We start from the raw sequence: 22,690 nt of genomic DNA on the forward strand, positions 1-22,690 counted from the left end.
GCGCTTGCAGGAACAAAAACATAATATTCCAGAAACACGCTTTGCCGATCCAATCAGCTGTTCGTAACACTTCCCACAGTGAAATGATGCACATGCTGTTTTCTTTGCAAATTTGCATCATAGGATTGTTTTTTGTTTTTCCTGCAGTATATAAAAATTGCTGTATCTCCAAAATAAAACTATGAAGACACTCAAAATAAATTTCCTGTGGTGGGAAACTATTTTTTGCAACTTTATTGTATTTAAAGTTTTGAGGGATAAACCTCTTAAACTTCTCCAAGTAGAAATATATGTAAAAAAACAAAAGCGATTTTCAATTTTTTTTGTAGTTTATTGCACTTTTTTTGCAATTTATGTAATTACTATGGACTTAATGCATACATATTATTAAAATATGGGCTATAACAGTTGTATTGATGTATAGCAACTTGAAATGCTCCCACAAATGGCACTACAGCATGTAAAAAAATAATATAAGCTCTGGTGGACTTGGTTCTATAGTAGGTCTTAAAGGGTTAAATAAATATCGTCAAATAATCGTGATCTCAATTTCAGTGAAAATAATCGTGATTATCATTTTTGCCATAATCGAGCAGCCCTAGGTGTAACATACGCTATTAAATGATGGTGTCTGCAGCAAATATAGCAACATGACACTCACTCAAGAATAACCTAGAACAGGGGTGTCAACACTGGTGCTTTGTCCTACAGTATTTTACACTTTACCTCTTAAAACCCTACTAGGAGAAACACGTCACATTTCAAGTCTGCTAATAGCATCAGAACTAGTGACAGTATCTGCCTCTACAGCTACCCTTGGAAAAAATTCAGAGTCTATTCTAATGGCCATTAACCCATAACTTTATTAATATATTTAAGGTGCCAAAGCTCCTCATTAAGGGTACAGGAAGGTCATCAAAGGTCGTCTTCATGAGGGAACAAGTCAACACCCATTACACAAATGCCTTCAGTCCAGGGTTTCCCCACTGGCTACTGCATGCTGAGACTCATTGTCTGTATTCAAGCTCAACACAAAAGATAGGAGGGCAGTCCCAACCTGTGACACAATTCCAACTATTTATCCATTGAGTGGAATTCTTAAGGTGGTCTGACACCAAATTAGTACCACACAAACAGTATCCAATCAAACAACACTCAGCGATAACCTAATAGGAACTAATTCAATATAATCATTCATTTCTGTGCTGAGATTTTTTAAAGTTCCAGAGTTTATAACGCAGGTTTTCTGCTTGTGTTTAAAACTAACAGAAAAACTATTGCATCAGTGATTAAATTATTCAGGCCACCGTTTCTATGTGAAATAATACGGAAGAACAGTTTCTGGAAAAACCTCTGAAAGGGGAAATTAAAACACCTGACCAGTGGTTAGTGTGACTTTATGTAGATTTAAAGACAAATTTATGTTAGAAATAGGCCACTCTAATTATATAAATAAACACATATTATACAGTCCACATAAAACAGTGCACCTTCTTCTGTGTGAGGCTCAGCACAGTGAAGTACAGTGTGGGCCTTAAATTAGCATCCAGGGATTAGCTTAATCATCTGAACATAAAAAAGCGGCTTCATAACCCACGTGGCTGTAATTAAAAGCCTGACTCCCTGCTCTGTATCCACAGGCTTTCAGCTGCACCTGTCCCTCTTTTGGCTCCTTGTGCTGATCTGGGGCAGCAGATCCCTGCCAGGCATACAAAGCAGCCTCTGCACGCGCTCAGTCTGTGCCGCAGCCAGCAGCGATTCAACGTCTGCCTTGTGTGAGGAACCTGGGGAGGAAACGCTCTCCAACAAAGTCAGACTGTGAACAAACACCTCTTTTACCCGCGTGCTCTGCCTTTTTCTCCTGAGGTGTTTCCTCCCCTCCCTTCCTCCCTCCTTTCTCTCTCTCTCTCTGCTCAGAGTGATAAAGTACAACAACTTGAGACTGCAGCGAGTAACTCCACTTGTCTTTGCAAATGACTTTCACCCCTCAGTCTCCCTCATTTCCAGAGGCTTAACACATTAAAGATAAAATCTCATTTCCCAGTCTAGCAGCACAGCTAGCCCACAGCTCAGTGAGACTGCATCAGGTACTGATGTTAAGAGCTTTTCTCCTGATCGCAAAATCCTGCAGCCGGGTGATTCGCTCTAATCTCACTACGACCACATCTCATGTTACAATTCGCTGCTTCTATTACATATTTTGCATTTCATTGAAAATTTCAGCTTTTGCAGAGCAGGAAAAAAAAAGCCCTCTGTGGAACTGTATGAAAACAGCACCATCGCATTAGTGTTTGCTGAAACAAGCACTCGATGGATCATGCAACTAATTAATTTCCAGCAGAACAAGCAGAAAACATTCTCAGTTCCCATCTTCTCCAAAAACAGAATATGCTGCTCATCGTTACCATACGAAACAGTAAACTGTCCAATTTTCATACGTTCAGTCCAGAAAAAGAAGTCACAGCTTCCCACCGAAGATTCAGATAAGATGCAAGTGGCATATTCTCACTGCTGGTTCATATTTCTAATCAATAAATCATACATGCATGCTGCTAACACAACGTCATCTCTGTTACCTACCTCGCCTCGATCATTCATGGCTGTGAGATGATCAGTAGTCTTCACTGTCATTTCAACATATTTTGAGTTTCTGTACCCTCATCCTGTTTGACATCTGTGGGGTTTCTGCTTTGTATTTTTAGCACCCTCTAGGGGTTACACAGCATGGCAAAGGTGTTTGCCTGCACTTTAACGCATTGTATGTTTTTATATGTAAATATGAAAAGAATGCCCCCTGACATTTTCACATTAGAGATTGACCAGAGCTGGATGATTTTTAGCGTTCTCAGCTCAGACTGGTGATCGCAAGTCTGTTTATATGCTGGGCCCTTTCATGCTTTACACACAGCCAGCGTCACAGGCAAATAGTCGCACCTAACAGGTCGGCAGCTGCTAGTGAAGCAAACCGTGGAGTTGTAACAGCTCAACATGGACATTTTAAAAGCAGCTAACAAGGGAAAAAGTGGTTAAAGCTAAAGCTTCCCAGAGCCAGCCGCAAGCCAGGAGCTTCATTATGAACAGTCACAGGATCAAAGCAGAAACAAGGAAAACTATGGAGCCGAGTGACAAACAGAAGGAGTTGACATCACGTTACGTTGTGAAGTTAGAAACACCAGAAAATGGAGTTGCTGGCTTTTTGTTATACAAACCTGTTGCACCTACTTTTGCTTAGTAAAGTAAAATATGTCAGGCAAAAGTGAGAAAACACAACATTTTCCCCTGTTAATTATCTGTACTTCTTTCCTATAGAAGAGAGTGCTTCATTTCCTGTTGTTGTGAGGAAGTGAGAGAAGATCGTGCAACTTACTAATGTTTAAAAACACCAGAATGACCAAGAAAACTGCAATCAGTGCATTTTTTACTACATACCCGCGCGCCAATCTCCATAAATCAGCCGATATATAGGAATTTACAGTCATCGGTGGGTGAGTGTTTTTGTGCTGGTGATAGCATGATTAAGAGGTGAAAGATCACTCAGCGGGTAAATGACATATAATAACAGTTGTTTCACTGGAATACAAACGTTAAACAAAAGCAGAATAAATATTGGCATTGGTTATGCGCCAGGTTTGCGTGTTGGAATCAGCAGCAGAGTGTTGCATTCAGTGCATCAGCTAAAAAAGAAAAGTTAAAGAATGAAATATGTGACTAAATGCAGCACATCCGTGTTTAAGCTCTAGCTAAAGTAAAGGACCATGCTAGCAACAACAAAGAAGTGCTCGTATCTTTGAACTTGGCAGCATTTTATTTAAATGCACAGCCCAACACAGCAAATCACGTAAGGAGTTAGATTATATGAAAATTAAGTATTTTAATGTAAAACTAAGCAATACATGCACACAAAAATCCTAATTTAAAAAAAAAAAAAAAAAAAGGTCCAACAAGTTCTTCATCTTTCTTTTTTGTTTTTTTTAAATCCACATTCACGATCTCAGCAATTACCTCAGCGAGTACAAAATGAATGCAGTGCGGAGCTCTTATTTTCACCAAATCCTAATGTACAGCTGTGTGCAGTGTAATGAACTCGCACAGCGGTTATCATAAACCATGTTAAATTGTCTTAATCCTGCACTCACAGCCCCTCTAATTGCTCTTAACCCCACAGGATTCGGAGCGTTGATGTGATTTCCTTAATTGCAGAGAGCTTGCATTTCCTACACTTGCTGTCAAATAAAGAAATTCAGTGCAGCCTAAAATTACTCCCAATTCCAGAAACGTGCCTGGAAGGCCAGACCTGTGTGCGTGTATTTTTGGTGCAAGAACATGTTTTGCGAGGGCAGCCTAAATCCATTCAATTTCAATTTTGTTTCTGCACACTTTGGATTCAGATTTCCTGTAGGCGCAGCCTCGAGGTTCCCGAGCACTCTGAAATCGCTGCTTGCTATTGGCATGAAACATCATTCCCTCTCTCCCACATAACGTCGATAGAGCAGAAAAGAGATTTTTTTCACAGGACCAAAGGCTAAACTCTTATTCAACTTTAATGTTTATCAGAATAGCAACAGTGGAAACAGACACATAGCTCCAGGTCAAACAGTTTGAGGAAAAGCAGGGACCAGGCCCTGAAGACGATCGTTCCGGGGCATCGGAATCTGGGGCATTTAGATGACTTTGTGTCTAGCTGGCCCAGTTCCTAGAATTTAGTTTTGTAGATGAGAAAAATGTCAAGTCTTACTTCTACACGTCTCCCTATAGAAGTTTTGGCTGCCAAAGGAGATATCATTTATTTAACGTGTTATGTTTTTCAAGGGGCTTCATAAGTAACACCCACATTATGCTAATATGTACAGAGAGTCTCTGCGTACAATACACTGCCATTAAAGTATTTGCTCGTCTATAACAATGTAGGTTAAAAATGCAGTTTCCCAATTAAAATCCTTTCATTGGGTCCAATCATACGTCTGTGAAGCCGCAGCTACATAACAGCCCGTAAATGGTTCTTTGGAATTAATAAAAAGTAAATAAAGCATCAAAGGTTTGTTTATTTCCCCCAAAAGTACAAATGTCAGACTTTCAATGTTTTTCGAGGCCCGTGGGAAGCCTGGAGGACAGAAGGGTCAAACAAATATCTGATTTGCATTGTGACTGTGGGGTAGGAATACATCACAAGCAGACAGCCAGGGAATTCAAAATCAGACTGAAGCACTGGGGGTATTTATACAGAAACTAGCGCGCGCTCGAGTAATTTGTCCAGTAAGCTGTGGTTCAACAAACTGCAGTTTAAAAAAAAAAACATTTTAAACAAGATGTTCTTGCAATATTTTTCCCCTGTTAGGATTCCCCTTTTCCTGAGGCACTCTACATAAATGTCCTTGTTTACTATGAGCTCTGCTCATTAATAAGACCAGGCTGTCATTGAGTGACCTTCTGCTGACTGTAAAAGCAGTATATGCAAGTACGTGTGAGTCAAGGAGTGTACCGCACTGCACATGTGTCAGAGGCGAAATGCACAAGGTCCTGCAGTGATGAATGAACAGTAACCCACCCTATAGTGTGTGGCTCATAAATGTAGCCTCCAGTGTACAGAAGCCTGTATGATTCTCATTTCGCTGTGACAGGGTTGTGAATCTTGGCCAACTTTCTTTCCAAGTGCACACTATATCTTCTGGACTTATCAGAACTGATCACATCCAGTTAGCAGGAGCCAGTATAAATGGAACCTGACCTAGGACGACTAACAAGTATATGGAGTTCAATCTAGTTTTAGGCTCAGCTGGGCTTGAGTTTCCTCCAGGTCAGTATTTGTCCTAATGATCATTGAAAATTTTAAATAACTGCATAATCAGTGGCTCCATAGTTGTTTACACACTCGCCTAACAAGTGAAAGCTCAAAGGAAGGAGAAACAAATCCCTTTGCAGTTTACATCAGGAAGGGCATCCAGGCTAAAAAGTCCAACATGTGGAGCTACTTGCTGTGGTGAGTACTTATTGCTGCATATTCAACCTTAATGTTATATCTCTGTTTACAGTCAGGAGGCACAAAGAAACTGCCATCAGCTGTTTTGGAATGCAATAGAAAAATCACATGAAATTTCACAAACATCACATCAGTGCCTAAAACAAAACAATAAGTATCTGCAATGGTGAAAATTCAAGTTTTAACCACTTCAGAGCCATAAAATCAGAGCTGTGTGTAGAGCAGAGCTTCCTAAAAATCACTGCCGCTATGACATGTTTTTCATCAACACTTTAACACATAAAAAGAAAAAAAGACCCAGCCTGTTTTCATATCACTACATTTACATGTAGTATGCGTGTAATGAAAGTGTCACTCCTATAACTTCCACAGTACACCGAGAAATATTATAAATCAGGTTTCCCAATGCAAAACAGTCAAAAAGAGGTTAAAGTAAAAAGATGTTACCAGAAATGCGAATCAGCCAAAATCAGCAAACGCACACACATACCTCAAAGACTTTCTTTAAAAAAAATAATAAATAAATAAATAAAAAAAAATCGACAACCAAAACTGTAAGACAAAAAACAAGTACTGGTAATTTTAGCAGCACTGCGATGGTGATGTTGACGTAGCCTGCAGCACAAAGGTGTAACACATCTCCAGTGACATTAAAACACAACCGATATACTGTATCAATGACACTCCCCTGGCCTGAGTACATTTATCACTGGCAGTAAATATTGACAGACTGCAACACTATTTGTGAACATCTCTTCTTGCTAACCAGCTGTTTCCAGGCGTTGAACAAACTAAGTAAACACAGCATGAGTCTCTCCATCATCACCTCTATAAACATATAGTGGCAGCGAGGAATCTGCAGCCAAGGGATGACACTTTGTGCCAAAGCTTTCCAGTTTCTGCTTTTAGTCATTTGTAGTCCCGGCATGATTGACCAATGATATTCGAGCAGGCCTTCGATGTTCGCTAGCTTTAATTACCTGCGTTCATCCTTAGATTCTATCAGCGAAAGGTGCAATGAATGGAAAGTCTTGGCCCAAACATAGTTATCTGTTACATAACAGCTGGGCACATCTGGTAGCAGCAGCCCCAGTCATAAAATGATCATCAGCGGTTTTCTGAAAAATTGTGGGCGGCACGTTGGTGCAGTGAATAGGAGCGTTGCCTCACAGCAGAGTCTGAACCTGTCATAAAGCTGACGGCTTCCTGTGTGTGCTCCCTGTGCCCGAGTGGGTTCTCTCCAGGTACTCCGGCTCTGTCCCACAATCCACAGAGATACATGTTAAGTGGGTGTGAATTGGTCTCCGTCTCTCTCTTTTAACCCTGTGATAGACTTGTAAGACCTGCCTTACACTTGCACATCGCCCCAACTCACGTTTACCAATAAAGGCTAGATGCTGTACAGCTGTCCCCTGTGTTTGGTTTTTGCTCAAACTATAAGCGGTGACATTTGGAGATTGTTCATTTAAAATGACCTTTTATTCAGATTCATAATCATGCTGGCCGCAGCCAAAAGCTCAGGATTCAGACTGCTCTAAATGCATCACTTTACACATTTTTTCCTAATCTCAGCTCAGCATGATGACAATAACGTTGGTCATCTCAGGCACTCAACTCTGGCTGCAAGCACAGAGCTAGCAGAAGCCAATCAGAAGAAAGCCGAGCTAAAGGAAAACTAGCCTTAGAAGGAGAGCAGAACTTACAGACAGAGGGTGACCTGAAGGCCTACACCAAGCCTGAGTATACAGATTATTTTGTCCACACAATGATGTGAAGCTATTTCAGTAAAGCTACTGTAAAGATAAAAATAGTGGCTACCCCTTAGCCTCCAAGTTGATGCATCTATGATAATCAATTTCTAAATTCTAAGTTGCATCGTTTGAGTAATCATGTTCATGAGATCTTCATAAAACTTGACCTTACAGTCAAAATCACCGAGATTTGATCTCATCCAACATTTCAAGTTGATACACCTATGGTATCAATTTCAAAATCCTAGGTCACTTCCTTCTTTGGTTATGGCAAGACTCTCAGAAAACCTGACCTCAAGGGCACTCATATTCAAACTCATCTGAGATTTTTAGTGGATAAATCTATGGTGTCAATTTGAATATTCCTACGTGGCTCCATTCGAGTTAGTATTCACAAACTTGGATGCCCACAGTGCTGCCTGCCAAAGGGGGATAAAAGTATGTTCTGAAAATGAGCATTAAAGGCCCCCTTTACAAATGAGATTAATGTTTAAAAAAAAAAAAAAAAAAAAAAAGGCAACTTGATTTGAATAGCTTTAAAAATATTCAAGACCATTAAGAATAGTATTTAAGTTCGAAAGGTCAATGATGTCACTCCTGATGAGGAAGTTAAGACCTGACCAAAACTCTGCTTATGAAGAAACATTTTTAGCAAAATACCAAAACACTGTGTAAGAACAATTAAAAGCTTTAGCAAGTTAGCATAAATGCTTTTATCAGCCAGTCCACTCATGCAATCAGTTAGCTGCTCAGCACAACCGGCAGCAGGTCAGACCACACAGCCTCTTTTTTTTTTTTTTTAATTCCACCCTCTCTTCTCATCTTCTCTAACCTCCACTTAACCTGAACTGCTGGAGCAGGCAGGAGGAAGCTGAGCCACCTCTGCTTCAACACGAGTCCTTAATATGAGCCAGGAAATGTGCAAATTACCTTTCTGTCACTGTCACGGTGGGGAAGAGCTAAGCCAGCTTGTGTTTTCTGGAGCAGTGTGGACTACTCATTCAGAGACTGTAATCATGTGCACGGGCACATGATTACAGCTTACACTACGTGCACCTGATGCAGACAGAATTATATTAGCAGAGTGCAGAGTGCCATGGATGAACATGTCCATCTACACTGAAGGTGCCACATCGAAAAAGTTGAGTTGGCGTCTTTGTTAAAGACGGAACTTGTTAAATGACTTGCAGCATTCTTGTGCCATTAAATGCTCTTCTATTAATGGTATAAGTTGGCTTCATTCTTCAGATCAGGCCGTCTACTCCCTTATCAAACCGCTGTGGCGGCTGACAGCTGTTATCACACAGCTTGCTAATATGTAACAGGCTTTCCCTGCCTTGCGGATGTCCTTTAATCCCCATTCAAAACATTTCTTTGTCATTTAAGATATCAAATACAAACTTGAGCGGGGGAAAGTAATCCGTAGAGATCTGTGCAGAATAGGCTGGCTTTATCATTCCCACAATGCAATGTTATTCACAGATAACAACAAGACACAGAAGACACCACTGTGGACTTCTGAGGGGGCATTTATTAACATCTGCGGGCTAAATAGCAAAGTGGTTTGATTAATTCAGAGATATGAAAGAAGTTCTAACTGATGCACCAAAGCTGCCTTTTCTCTGTCCTCTCCACTCCAGCCAAGTTTGCTAGACTGGGCAACTGGCAATCGGCAACCACCACAAAGTTCACACTAACACACATGCAAGCCCGTACATCCATGAAAGCCTCTATTCAGCAGATTTTGGCTCATTTGAATTAGAGAAGCTGCCATTGTCTACCAAATGTGGTCTGATTTGTTGGGCCCTTTCATTTTCTTGGGGAAAAAAAAGGAAAGTGGACCAACATAACTTACCCAGCATCAGCTTGGGCCTCTCACTTGTTCATTCCTTTTTAACTTATGTCAGCCCATGCTAACTGAATCTGATGACATTATTTCCAAAAGCTTTTTACTCTTCTACCCTACTGCAGAAACATTCTGTTGGCTGTTGAGACAAATTCAATGTCATGTTATCCCCACCTGTATGTTCATTTACAGGCTGAAAGTGGAGGCATCTGTCAACAGATTTTTATTTTGGCTTCTACAGGTTGCCAGTTTAGTGCACTTTTCAAACCAAGTACATCATAATATATCATTAGTCATTGTTAGCTGCTGAACCTTCAGGGTGTGGTTACAAATTTACAACATTACCCATACAACATTAGGATACAAATGCACAATGTAAGAGAAAATCTCAAATATCATGTAACACTAGTTTGGTGTTCCATACAAGCCAAATAATTACTTTCAGAAATCTATATCCAAATTATTGAGCATGAGCTCCACTAGGAATATTCTGGCAGTCTTTCATTTGTCGTCTTTCTGGGCAGCCAGAGTACCCAGCAACGTCTCCACACACGCTGGATGAGTGATGTTCAAGAAGCACCCCACACAGCTGTGCATTGCTAGTCTGTAGGTGCCAATTAGCATGTGACCAATGCGTAGCATCCAGAGCATCCCCCCTGAGCTGTGCGTCTTGTCTTTTACGACTGCATGCCTGCACAACCAATGTGTTGGTTTAATTCTCATAGTCTCTTAGAGCAAAGGAATCAAAGATACAGTTACAACACAGCTCAAAGTTGCAACATAAAGTGGAAACTGACAGAGTTTGATGAAATATTGGCTTTTATTTTAAATTAAGTAATAACCTAAGCTTTTTTTTTTAAGAAAAAAAAAAAAAAAAAAGCACGGTGATTAGAAGTAGTGCCAACTCCTCCAAGCTAACCTCAGACACGCCTTTGTGTCAGCTGACGAGGTGTGTTTAAAGACCTGCCTGAGGTTAGCTTTTCCAGCTAGACAATCAGCAATTAGACCCAGACAACACCTAAAGTCTCTGGCAGTGCAGCCGCAGAGGGGCATAACAAGCTACTATATGGCATGGCACTCAAGCAGTGCTATATGTGGGTGTGTGCCATCACACTACATTTATGTAGGCTACTGCAAAGACACAGGAAGCACCTACAATTTTGTTGTACATGTACAATGACAACTAAAAGCTATTGTCCTATTCTATTCTAAATGTGACCCATCAGGTTCAGTCAGTTTCATGTAACAGAAATGACTCACTGCACAAAAAAAGGGTTGTGTCAGCAAATACAATGCTGCGATATAACAACGCAAAGTTCTTTTTACACACATGCAGGCGTCTAACATTCCTACTCATACTTTAGCTGATGCTAACCATAGCAGCTACTGCTAAATATCTCAGTCCAACTTTATCAGCTGCTTCAACATCACCTTAAGATGAAGGCCCAATGAGAACCTACGCACTGAACACATAATACACATAATGTGAAAGCATTGAGGGAAAAACTGTGTTTAGGCAAAATGTGAAGTTTCACAGAGCTAGAAAGTTGTCTACTACTTTCTGACCGGAGAGCCTGTAAGGATGTTCATTTATTTCTCATGAGTGGCTGCCCATGAAAATCTTGTCAAACAAGAACTTGCAGAAGCTCTTCAATGAGTAACATTTTGCAAATTGTGGCACAATTTCTCTACAGAGCGCTCAAAAATGGATTCACAACACCGCCACCACGTATCTGCTTCCCAGTATGACAAGCCCGGGAGTGTTTCACGGTTTATGTCACTCTGATTTGAACATCTTTGGTTGTCATTCGCTTACTTGGGCAGTACACGCAGTTTGAAGCTGATACCTTGAGCTGTGGGGGGAAAAGAGGTTGGGCGTCTGTGTTGAAACTAGCCAGCAGACTGTAGAGCCTCGTTTTGCTACATGCGTTTATGTAGGCCTACACATAGGTGGTTCTTTTCATATTCTTTAAATAAAGCGATACATTGTAGGTGATAAAGAACAGAGTCTGGATACAAAGGAACGATCACGTGAAAGTAATCCTTCCCTGCACTTTTTAACCGCGATCTGACGTCTGTCACCCTGTGAACGCAGCACGGCGAGCTTCACATTTTTTGACAACTTCCTGAAGTCTGTGTTATTGTAAGTTTACTGCCACGCTCAGGTCGGGGTTAGCTACGTGGCTTCCCGTTCATCCTAGTCGCTCTAACCGCTGTCTTCCCACTGCTAAGACAGCGCTAAAACACAGTCCATCTTGGCAAGTCATGTTACACACACGCACGCACAGCATGGGAATGCAGCTAAAAGCTTGATATATCGGGGTTAAACCTTCCGAAGCGAGAACAGGGGCACTGTGGAGTGTGTACTCCGCGGAATCTGCGCCTCCTCAGTGCGAACAAACTCCCATTTGAAGTGTTTCTCGCGGACACCTCCACCGCGGTCACACGGCGACAGAAGCCGCTACGGCCGAGCCTCCCTTACCTGTATCTGGGGGATGCCGCCCGGACCGTCCACTGAGTCGGGCGAGTTGTCGAAGACTCTGTCCTTGTACAAAGACCACAACCCGACATTTGGGAGAAAAAGAAGAGCCGCTATGAGCAGCCCAGCGAACTGCAGCAGCCTCTTCTCTTTCCGCCTCATCTCTCCGGGAGTAAGCGCGTGAATCTACGGCGGTGCGAACTGGCGAGTCCCGAACCCCCGCTTTTCCGAGCGGAGACAACTTTCACTCTGACTGTGGGGACCGACACCGGCACTGTGACGCTCTTCGGCTGGGAGCTCCGCCGCTAGGGGGAGTGAGGAGTTAAACCAGAGCGGGGGGGGAGGAGGGAAGCTGGAGGTTCAACCTCAACAGATGACTTTTTTTCCCTTTCTTTTTTTCCGAAGAGAAACTAAGACTACTCTTCATACTAAAAGTCTCTGTTGTGTACTTATAGCCAACAGAGTGAAGCTACAGCACCATCATCCCGTCTATGAGCCCGGAAAGTTCTCTAAACAGCCGACGGCCTGTGCTGCCTTTAAATACGCCTCGTAAATATGCCAAACTTTAAGAGCGTTCGCTGCCTTCTCCTTATCAGTCCAGTTTTATTTTTGCAACTTTGCTTGAAAGTGTCGGCACACATGTGAAACCCGCCATATTCGAGTTGCTTCTGCACGTGAAACTGAGAGATTATAAAGTCGTGAAGTTTGACCCTGAAGCACCTGATTGTGTGTACGACTGCTAGAGTTGCTTTGATATTGAATTCGTTGACCGATTTGTGTGTATGAGCTGAAAGCTAAATAATCAGAAAGGCAAGTTTTCAAAAAATTATCCTGAACTTGGGAATCCAGCATTGCTTGAGACATAATTACTTGTCTACCACAGAGAGAAGGGGGGAAGTCGTTTAATGATTTAGTATGAATTTAAATAAATCATATGAGTCACATGGTGCGACCTTCTGAATCACCAGATCTCATCTCAGCTGATGCCCCCTGGTAATTTATGAAGCAGCATTAATTTGGGTAATATTTCATTTAATCTTATTTGTGGCATTGTACTGAAATTGTTTGTAGGTTACCTAGAAGATCGTCTTAAATGAATAGAAGTGAATGCAGCTGTCTAAAATTATTTCATGCTTCTGAAGAAAAAAATTCTATGTTTTATGTCACAACTGAAATTAAACAACATTTAGGTTTAATTTTATTAGGAAGTCAAGACTGGATATACTCCCTTTGATGGCTACATAAGAAGTCGCTTGTTATGGTGGCTGATTCCTGCTATTGGGTGGCTGCTTCTAGAAATTCTATACAGCAAGTCGTTTGATGTGTAAAGTCCACAGCGCATTTCCACAGGTGTAGTGGAAGTGGACTGGTATTTGTACAGTGCTTTCTAGTCTTACTGACCACTCAAAGCAGTTTAGACTACAAGCCATTTAACCATGCGTAGACCGCTTGATTTAAGGCAATTAACTGCCTCACATCCATGAAAAATGTAAAATCACCACTTTGTCTGACTGGGAGAAGCTGGAGATTACTCATCTATGCAAAAGGAGAATACGCAAACTCCACACCAAAAGGCCCCAGCCAGGATTTGAACCAGGAACTCTGATGAAGTTAGGTGATAATGTGCACCACCATTTCCACCATTATATGAAGAAGGTTCCATGTTTGAGCCACGATCCTAACCTAACCTTGTTAAGGTAACTGGTTCTAAATTGGCTGTAGGTGTGGATGTGAGAGCATGTGGTTGTCTCTCTCTACGTGCTAGCCCTGCGATGGACTGTTAACCTGTTCGGGGTGTACCCCACCTCTTGCGCACTGTCAGTTGGGATACCCTCCTGTGACTCTGAATTGGATAAGTGGTTAAGAGAATGGATGGATGGATATTTGTGCAGTCGATTTCACAGGCAGGACTTTCCAATTTTAGTAGTGTTTGCGAATGACACTGGTTATTTTGTCTTTGCCACTCAGGAGGGAATTACCTCTGTGCTTTCAGTGATGTCACAGTAAAGAAATACACCCCAAACAGCTATACTGCAAACATATCTACTAAACTGAGCAATGCCACAGATGCAGAGTTGGTATCTTCACTACATCTCGGTGATGTGTGAAACATGTAGTATGTACTATACAAAAACAAACAAACAAAAAATACAGTTTACAAAACTTCTTTTAACAAATTACGAATGTTACAGTTAGAAAAGAAAACCCCTGGCCTTCTGCATGTAGTAACTGACTTATGTGCTCTATTTTATGCATGCACAACTTCATCATATCATTGCAGATCACTAATAAAATACTGTCAGTGGTGTTTTTTTAAATTAAAATCTCAGTGTAACGATTGTATTGGATGATGTATTGGGAGTAGTTTTCAAAGAAAGCTATTGCACATCGCAGTAAAAAAAAAAAAAGAGAGCGAGAGAAGGTATTTACTAGGGCTGGGTATCGTCACTGATTTCGAGAATCGATTCGATATCGATTCACAAGGTCCTGAATCGATTTGATCCACGATTCGATTCAATTCGATTTGAATCTGGGAAATTTTGCCTCAGACAGTCAGAAATATTATAATTCAGATCAGTACATTGACATATTTTTGTATCTATAAAAAGGAAGCTGATAACGGTAGACTTGTGCGTAACAAGCAAGCGAATAATGCAGAAAACAGATTTTGGGGATAGACGGGAAACTGTTCTTGAAGTACAGAGAGAGAGAGAGAGAGCTGTGCATGAAGTGTGATTTTTATCGTGGTGGAAGCAAACAGCAAAAGTAAGAGGGAGTCCATGATGATGTTTATGTGAAGCTTAGTTTGGATCTTCTTTTGCTGCTGGTTCAGTCAATATTGTTTGGAGAGAGATAAAACTAACAGCTTTAGAATCAGCGCAAAAAGGGCGTAAACACAAAGCGTGGACCCGCCGAAACATCAGAATCAGCGAGCTGTCGGCTTTCAGCCCCGACCGTGTCCGTGCCGTGAGGTGAGAAAGGTGACATCTCGCTGATTCTGATCCGCGGGTCCGCGCTTTGTGTTTACATCTTTGTGCAGAAGCCGTGTTCCTGCTCTCATTTACTGTTTTAAATGTTTGGTGGTTGTTGAAATTTTGTGACGTTTCACCTGAGATTCTGGAATTTTGGGCAAAATACATTTATATAAAAAAATCGATTCAGGATTTTAATGAATCGATATCACGTTATCCAAGCCAGAATCGATTTTAATCGATGAATCTATTATTAAAACCCACCCCTAGTATTTACTGATCCAGCATGGTCCAAATCAACCTTTAGCCCCTTTAATACAGCTGAGGTAGAGCCAGTGGTGGAAGAAATTAAGCAACCGTGCCTGTAATGGAGACAGAAGCAGCCAGCACACTTATTTTTTAAGCATTAGTTGTGTATTGTAGTCTGCTGTGGGCATGTGTGAGTGTAGTTTTGAAATAATTGTTGTTAGCAGAGAAGAGACTGTCACATGAGTTTTCATAGTGCGAGCTTCTAAAGGCAAAGCCATATGCACAGAATATCATTAATTATAAGAGTGTATTAATGAGCTGTCCAAGGTGAAATTAATCAGCTATACTGCCATTGATTTTACCAGCCATAAATGACGACTAAGTCAGCTGCAGCTAATTAACATCAATTCTGTATGAGTTGGCCTAGTTGGATGTTTGGGCATAAAATAAACACAGTATAATAATTATCTTCTCCCCGGGGGACATGTACCTACAACAAGTAATGAATGAACTTCCTGACCCACCAGTATATCACATATTTTGTCAGTCTTGTGGCAAATTGACAAACAGAAAGAAAAAATCAACAACTTTCCCACCTCATCTGCATTAAAACAGCTTCTGACTAACTCCTTGTCTCCAGTCATCTGGAAACCCATAATGCCCTGCAAAGCAACTTGCTACGAGAAAATTGATTTGTGGCCTGTAGCTTTTATTCTGGGTACACTGGGCTTGGTTAGGGCTGATGCAAAAGTTCAAGCTGCAAGCTGGAATTACTTGAGGAATGTCTGGGAGCTGTTCACGTCCCACCATTCAATACCTTTTCAGTCGTTATTTATGTGTGAACAAACAGGAAACAAGGATTTTCTTTTGGGTTTGATCATTCATCCTCTTGTCCTCTATCTCTGTCGCTGCCTTTAGCTTGAGACTTGTGGCATCAGGACTAGTTTGCAAAGCCTCTTTCAACAGTTTTTCCCACCATCCTCTTAGTCTTATGAAACCAGGCGTCCCAAGAACATGTTGAATTTGACTGTGAGTCATTCTTCAAACTGCCGTGTTAAAATGCTCATCTTTACAGCAAAAATAAGCTAATTTACAGCACAGGGGCAAAAATGTAGTTTTGGTCTGAAGTGCAAACTTCTCCATCCATGAAATCTGTGCAAAGTCTGAACCTTTGAATAATTAACCAGTTTTATTTTATTTTATTTATTTTTCGATGAAGTATAAAGGTTTGCATTATTAGGGGGATGGCCACTTTGACTAACAGTCAAGCACAGAAACAGATGGCATTAGCATAATGAGACAGCTAGTGGCTGAATATTTGAACTGAACAAATTTTTTTTATATATAACAATAATAAGAATATTCTTGCTGCTAATTGGATCAGTAGACTGTCCGAGAAGCCTGTGCTCCATTTTTAAGAGGGAAATACTCCTATACTATTTGTGTGTTATGGAGTATAGATTCATCCAAAGAGTCATGGATGTACTTTGCTAACCAGGCTAGTTGAGGCAGAAATCACCAGACACCCCACAATACGATATTATCATAATACCTCACTCACAAGACAATATTATTGTGTTTTTCCATTTATGATGAGTATTGCACATCTATCACAGTTTATCTCCTTTTTTCAAGGTCGTCACAGTTAAACTTTGTCAGTATCTGTTTTATCTGATAAGATAAAGTTATCTTGACTGTCAAACATGGCAACTCTGTAAAACCTGCTATAAATGTTATGCCATCACTTATGGCTGGTGCTATCAATCTGAGAGTGAATAGGGTGAAGTTGGCAATTACATGCAATCTGTTTCTGATAATACAGCAATTCACTGTGATAAATTATCAAAAATCACACTGCTGCTGTCTACAAAGAAAATGACATTTAACAGAACTTCACAGCAACCTTCCTGCTGTACAGAAATATAACCAGAATACAACCAGCAGGCAGCTAGTTGAGTCGAATCCTCTCGAGTTGTCCTCATTGACAGACTCATTCAGATTGATGGCAACATGTTGGCAAGCCATCTGTATTCATAAATTAGATAGCAATTATCGGTCAACGTGCAACAGTTTCTCTGAGTGATTGCAGTCTTTCCAAGTCTGAGTGCAACTGTTTGCTGAAAGGTTGCCTCCCATCAGGCGATCTGTGCAATCCCTTGCTATCAAAATTGACCATAAGTGGGCCTCGCCCTCAGTACAATCACCAGGAAGTCACCATTGTTCAAAAATGTGAACAATGGGGCGATCGTGGCTCAAGAGTAGGCAGTTCGTCGTGTAATCGGAAGGTTGCCGGTTCAAGTCCCGGCTCTGACAGTCTCGGTTGTTGTGTCCTTGGGCAAGACACTTCACCTGTTGCCTACTAGTGGTGGGCCCGGTGGTGCCAGTGTCTGGCAGCCTCGCCTCTGTCAGTGCACCCCAGGGCAGCTGTGGCTACAATATAGCTTGCCATCACCAGTGTGTGAATGGGTGGATGACTGAATGTAGTGTAAAGCACTATACAAATACAGGCCATTTACCAATGTATGTATTTAATAGATGTAAGGAGGTTTACTTACTTTACTGTTTGCTCTGAATTAGAAGGCAGATTTGTGAACCTGAGTGTGTCCAGTGTGGGATGTGTTTTTGTTTTTGTTTTTTTCTTTTGGTTGAGCTGATTAACTTTAAGTTTGCTTGGCAAACCTTATCTTTGGAAATACTAAGAACATGAGGGCTCACCTCATGAACCACCATCTAGAGAATTTTAATTTATTTAATAAAATATTTATCTGGTGAATATTTGCTGTCCCTGTATCGATACAACATTGGCACACAAAATATCGTGATGCTGCATCGATCCCCCCCCACCACCCCTATAAGCTAGCTAGCCTAAGTTGATTATTTAAGCCTTAATCCTCTCCTGCAAATATATTGAGTTTTGGGCCCAAAAAACAAACATGAACAGCAACACTGGTACTTCAGAATTTGGAGCCAGTTAACCAGTGGGTAATGCTGTGGTGCCTACGTCCATTCTTTATATACAGTCTGTGTTTGTGATTAAGCAGGTAAATCTACAATCCTGTATTTTATTCACCACAGAATATAGGAAAGAAAAGATTAGAAAATATTTGAACTGAACAAAAAAATTTACCATTTAAGAAAAATATTGGCTCATTTTCAATTTGATGGACATATTTCAGAACATTATTCGGACAGACTGTTGAAAGAAGAGGGTATACTACACAGAAGTAAACATGGCCCCGTCCCAACATCTTTAACAAATGTTGCTGTCATCAAGTTCAAAATGAGCTAATATATATTTTTTAAATGCTGCATTTTCTTATTTTAGACATTTGGTATGTCTTCTTTGTTCTGTTGTGAATAAAATATAGGTTTATAAAGTTTGCAGTTCATGGCATTGTGTTTTTTCTTTACATGTTACACAGTGTTACAGCTTTTTCAGAGTTGAGTTTGTACTATGCATTGGAACGCATTATATCCGTTTCCTACATACTATACAGTATGGCAATACGATGGTCTAGAGGAAGGGGAAAGAAGGTGCTTTCAGTTTAATTTGAGATGCCCTGTTGTATGCCTGCTGACTTTCTCTTATTCAGTGTTTGTTGCATCAGTGTTAGCACCACACCACTGCTGCTTGTCTGTCTCTGCATGCGACCAGCACAGTTAAGGATTTAAAAAAAAAATACTTGGCAAAACTCAATGTGACACCAGACCACAGGGTGTGGCTGACACCACAACAGGCTTGAACAAAAAGGAAAATATGAAGGATGACCTACTATCAGAGAATTCTTTGAAACATGCACAGCCATACAGCATGCTGTCAGACAGTACTGAACCCAATCTCTGAATAGATTAATTTCTATATTATATAAAGATTACATCCTTCCACCACTATAGGATGTTTTAAAATAATATATAAGCTTTAGATAATAAAGATTAACTTAATTAGGCATTTTGGAAAGCATATATTGTGATCTGATGTGGAAAGACGTACTCTTTTACGGCCCCAATAGATGTTGGGTTGGGTAACATTTTGGATTTATGTGGATAACAATAAGCTGATACTGATGTGCGAAGTGCACAACATTGTGACTGATTAACAAATAGCAAATCTCCTCATAAAACAGGTGTGGGCATTGCCGTAACATGGCCTGTAGCGCACAATTCTTGTTTTATTTAAACATTTGATAATATGACTGCTGTGTTTAAGTCTTGTTAACTGTTAGGATGCAAATTTGCACATATCTATCAGTTGTACAAGAGATGCATTAGGAAGCAATCATGTCACGCCCAGTATGGACAAATACAGCAACAGAAAACTGCATGGGAGTGCTGCTTTAAGAAAGACTCGGGAAGAAAATACAAAGCAATCCTTTAATCAACCCTGTCAGCTTTTCCCCTTAAAGACATAAAGTCCCAGCGACATGTTTGTTAAGATGAATTGTATCCTGCAGGCCCCGGCCATCCTACATGACAAACTACACAGTGATATCACTCTTCTTCAGTGCTAAATAAAATTTGATCTGACGTTAGATCATCCCTAATGACTCCTAGACTGTACTAGCTGGAGACAGAGCTGATTCATCGGAAAGAAATGAAATCATTTCAGGCTCATGTGCAAGCACCACACGTAGGCTGTGACCCAGGGGTTGTTTCTCAATATATATATATATTGTTTTACATGTTACCTTGTTGAAAAAGCAATGAAGTACTATATTATTATTTAATTACATCCTGGGGAAATTAATTCATTACATTATGTTTGCATTACTCTCTAACGTGGTCTGAGATCATTAAACAAACAAAACCTTAGACTTAGGGAGCATATCTTTCTTTTACAGTTTGTATTTTGCCATCATGTTCTTGTCCTTTGATGCAATAAAAATAAAACTAATGTCAGCAGCTGCAGACCACGCCATCGTTTTCCTCCTTCCTGTAAGCTGATTGTAGTGCAAGTGTGCAGATAACTGAACAGTGTTTGTGATAAATAATAACCAGATAATGAAATAACTGTGATGTGATTACTGGATTTATGTTGTTATACTGTTGTTCATATTTGTAAGGCTTTTAAGTTCAAAAAAGAGTGAGTGTTGCTGCCTTTGCAGGTACATGACTGTGGACTTAGTTCTAGTTTATGCCCATTAAACGTATTGATTTGTTAGACTTAATGTGATTTGTCACTTTTATGTTCATATAATTTTAATTGTAACAACTGCTTGTCTGTGTGTTGTTTCTGCACGAGGGAAGGAATCTATATTTATTTGGGTTTTCCAACAAACGTGAGCTCAAAGCCAGAGCCGTGTGCTTAAGATGACCATATTAGGAATTGCTGCTCTCATTAACAGTAAACACAACCAATAATTTAAAATCAAGCCATGAACAGAATGTTTAGAACAGTTTGAGCTTTAGGCTCATTATCTGGACAAACACTGACCTCGATATTTGAATTTTTGGCCATTTTTAATGACATCATCCATCTATTTTCCTGCTTAGCCAGTTAATGGTGGCGGAGCCTGTCCCAGCTGTCAGAGGGTGAGAGGTGGGGTAGCCCAGAAAAGACCCATTTGGATGAACTGGGAAATCTTTTATCTAGAGGCAGCAGTGCTGCATAAATATGTTGGATGGTTTTATATGTATACATATTCTTGCTAGAGGAGCACTGGCAGCAGTGGGAGACTTCTTTCTGCACATTAAAATGGCAGATCATCATAACTCATAACATTCCCACTTTGCAGTAAAACCACTTAAAGTCAACTGTGGAATAGCTAGGATTTTAGGAAATTTCACAAAATGACTTTAGTAATGGGGGCATCATATTACAGTAGCGTGCTCAAATAAAGTGAGCTCTTAAATGGTGCTTGATTTTATACATCTGTGGTAATGGGACTGAAAACTGAAATTTGGAAATTAACCCTGTATCATCTACATGAGTTTTTGTGAGTGTTTGAGCCTTCTGTATCATCAGCATATAAATTGCACACTACATTATTAAACAAAATGCACAAACAATGTCAGATGTAGCTGGTATTTACTTTTTTTTCTGGCAATTATTTCATGGCTCAGGCCATCAGACTGTTTAACTCCTCTCTGGAGGGGAGAGGGAGGGGAAACAGGAGGACAAAGGAGGGAACAACTAAGCTGTAGTGCCTCTTCACCTCACTGTGCAATACCTTTTGTGCAATACTTTTGTAAATAGTCAACGGTGCAATAGACTCAATACTTGAAATGTGCAATTCACTTGTATTTTTATTTTTATTCCTATTTATTCTATTTATCCCCTTCGTATATTTTATTTATATTGTCTCTGTATTTATATATATGTGTGTGTGTATAACTCTGTAACTTCTGTCGGTGCTGTGCTTTTTTGGAAATCGAATTTCCCAGAGGAACCCACCCGAGGGATTAATAAAGTTCTATCTTATCTATCTTATCTTATCTTATCTTTGAGAGGCAAAGTCCAACACTTTGGTTTCCTGGCTGAGAAATTTACAACATTGTCACCCAGAGTTCAGATTCGACACTCCGTTTGTTTAGTTTTCACACACTGATTAGTGGAGTTTTCTTTACTTGCTTTTTACTCTTTTTTTAGGTTAAAGATCATAGTCTACTTTAAAATGCCCTCATTAAAAACACATCCTTTATCTTACCTGGTAGATTTAAATTTAATAAAGGGGTCCTTAACAATATGATGAAGTGGGAGTGACATCCATCTCTATATTTTAATAACCCAGTGCATTATGGCATTAGTATCAAAGGACACCATGGGTTGTTGGAGCCTTTGACAAAATTGAATTATTTTAAGCCGTTGGAAGGTCAAGAGTCTGGGTACCAAAGTAGACACTGTAAATGGGCATAAGCATTTAATCTTAATCCGTCCCATAGCTGCTGATGTATTGAAGTGATGGGCCTGCTGACTAACTGGCAAGTCGACACTGGCATCTCTAGAGTATAGCCACAAAAACAGGAAGAAGTCAGAATTTCTCCAAAGCTGGTAATAGAAACAGACATGCTTTGCAGTTGTTTTTTTTGATAACTTTTAGCACTGATCTTCACCCTCAGAATTTTTTGTAGTTGCATTCCACAGGATTATAGATAAAAACATCTTTCTGCAAATCAGTGCCTTTTATTTACCTGACCTGGGCTGCACCATCAAAGCACTGTCTGCTTAAATGGGCTGATGTGTACTAATTGTTTGTCAGAAGGGGCTCGATGGCAGGATGAACACAGCTAATGGGTTTCAGCTCCCAGCAGTCAATCACTAGTCTGCCACCGCGGGAGTAACGGCATGTTAACAGGATACTCTGCTTTGATGCACTGCAAATTACCTTGATTTTTTTTCTCTCTCTCTGACCTCTTTCAAATCCACACCGAGCCTTTGACATCAAAAAGGAGGAGTTACGGAGCAAAAGGCTGCTCGAT

General features: G+C 40.4%; 1 protein-coding gene across 1 annotated transcript in view; it reads right to left on the minus strand.

Annotated features, from left to right (window-relative positions):
- LOC146566249 (polypeptide N-acetylgalactosaminyltransferase 10-like) overlaps positions 1–12,678 on the minus strand; it is a 121,291-nt gene extending 108,613 nt beyond the window's left edge. Inside the window, exon 1 of the mRNA XM_085289850.1 lies at positions 12,057–12,678. Within this exon, the coding sequence (XP_085145976.1) occupies positions 12,057–12,215 (159 nt within the window). The 5' untranslated portion in view covers positions 12,216–12,678. The remainder of the gene's footprint in view (positions 1–12,056) is intronic.
- Between the last annotated feature and the right edge of the window lie 10,012 nt (positions 12,679–22,690).

This window comes from Mchenga conophoros, linkage group LG10 (genome assembly GCF_057382185.1).
Source record: "Mchenga conophoros isolate Kocher_MC1m ecotype Shallow Benthic linkage group LG10, M_conophoros_male_GT1.1, whole genome shotgun sequence".
Classification (NCBI taxonomy): domain Eukaryota; kingdom Metazoa; phylum Chordata; class Actinopteri; order Cichliformes; family Cichlidae; genus Mchenga; species Mchenga conophoros.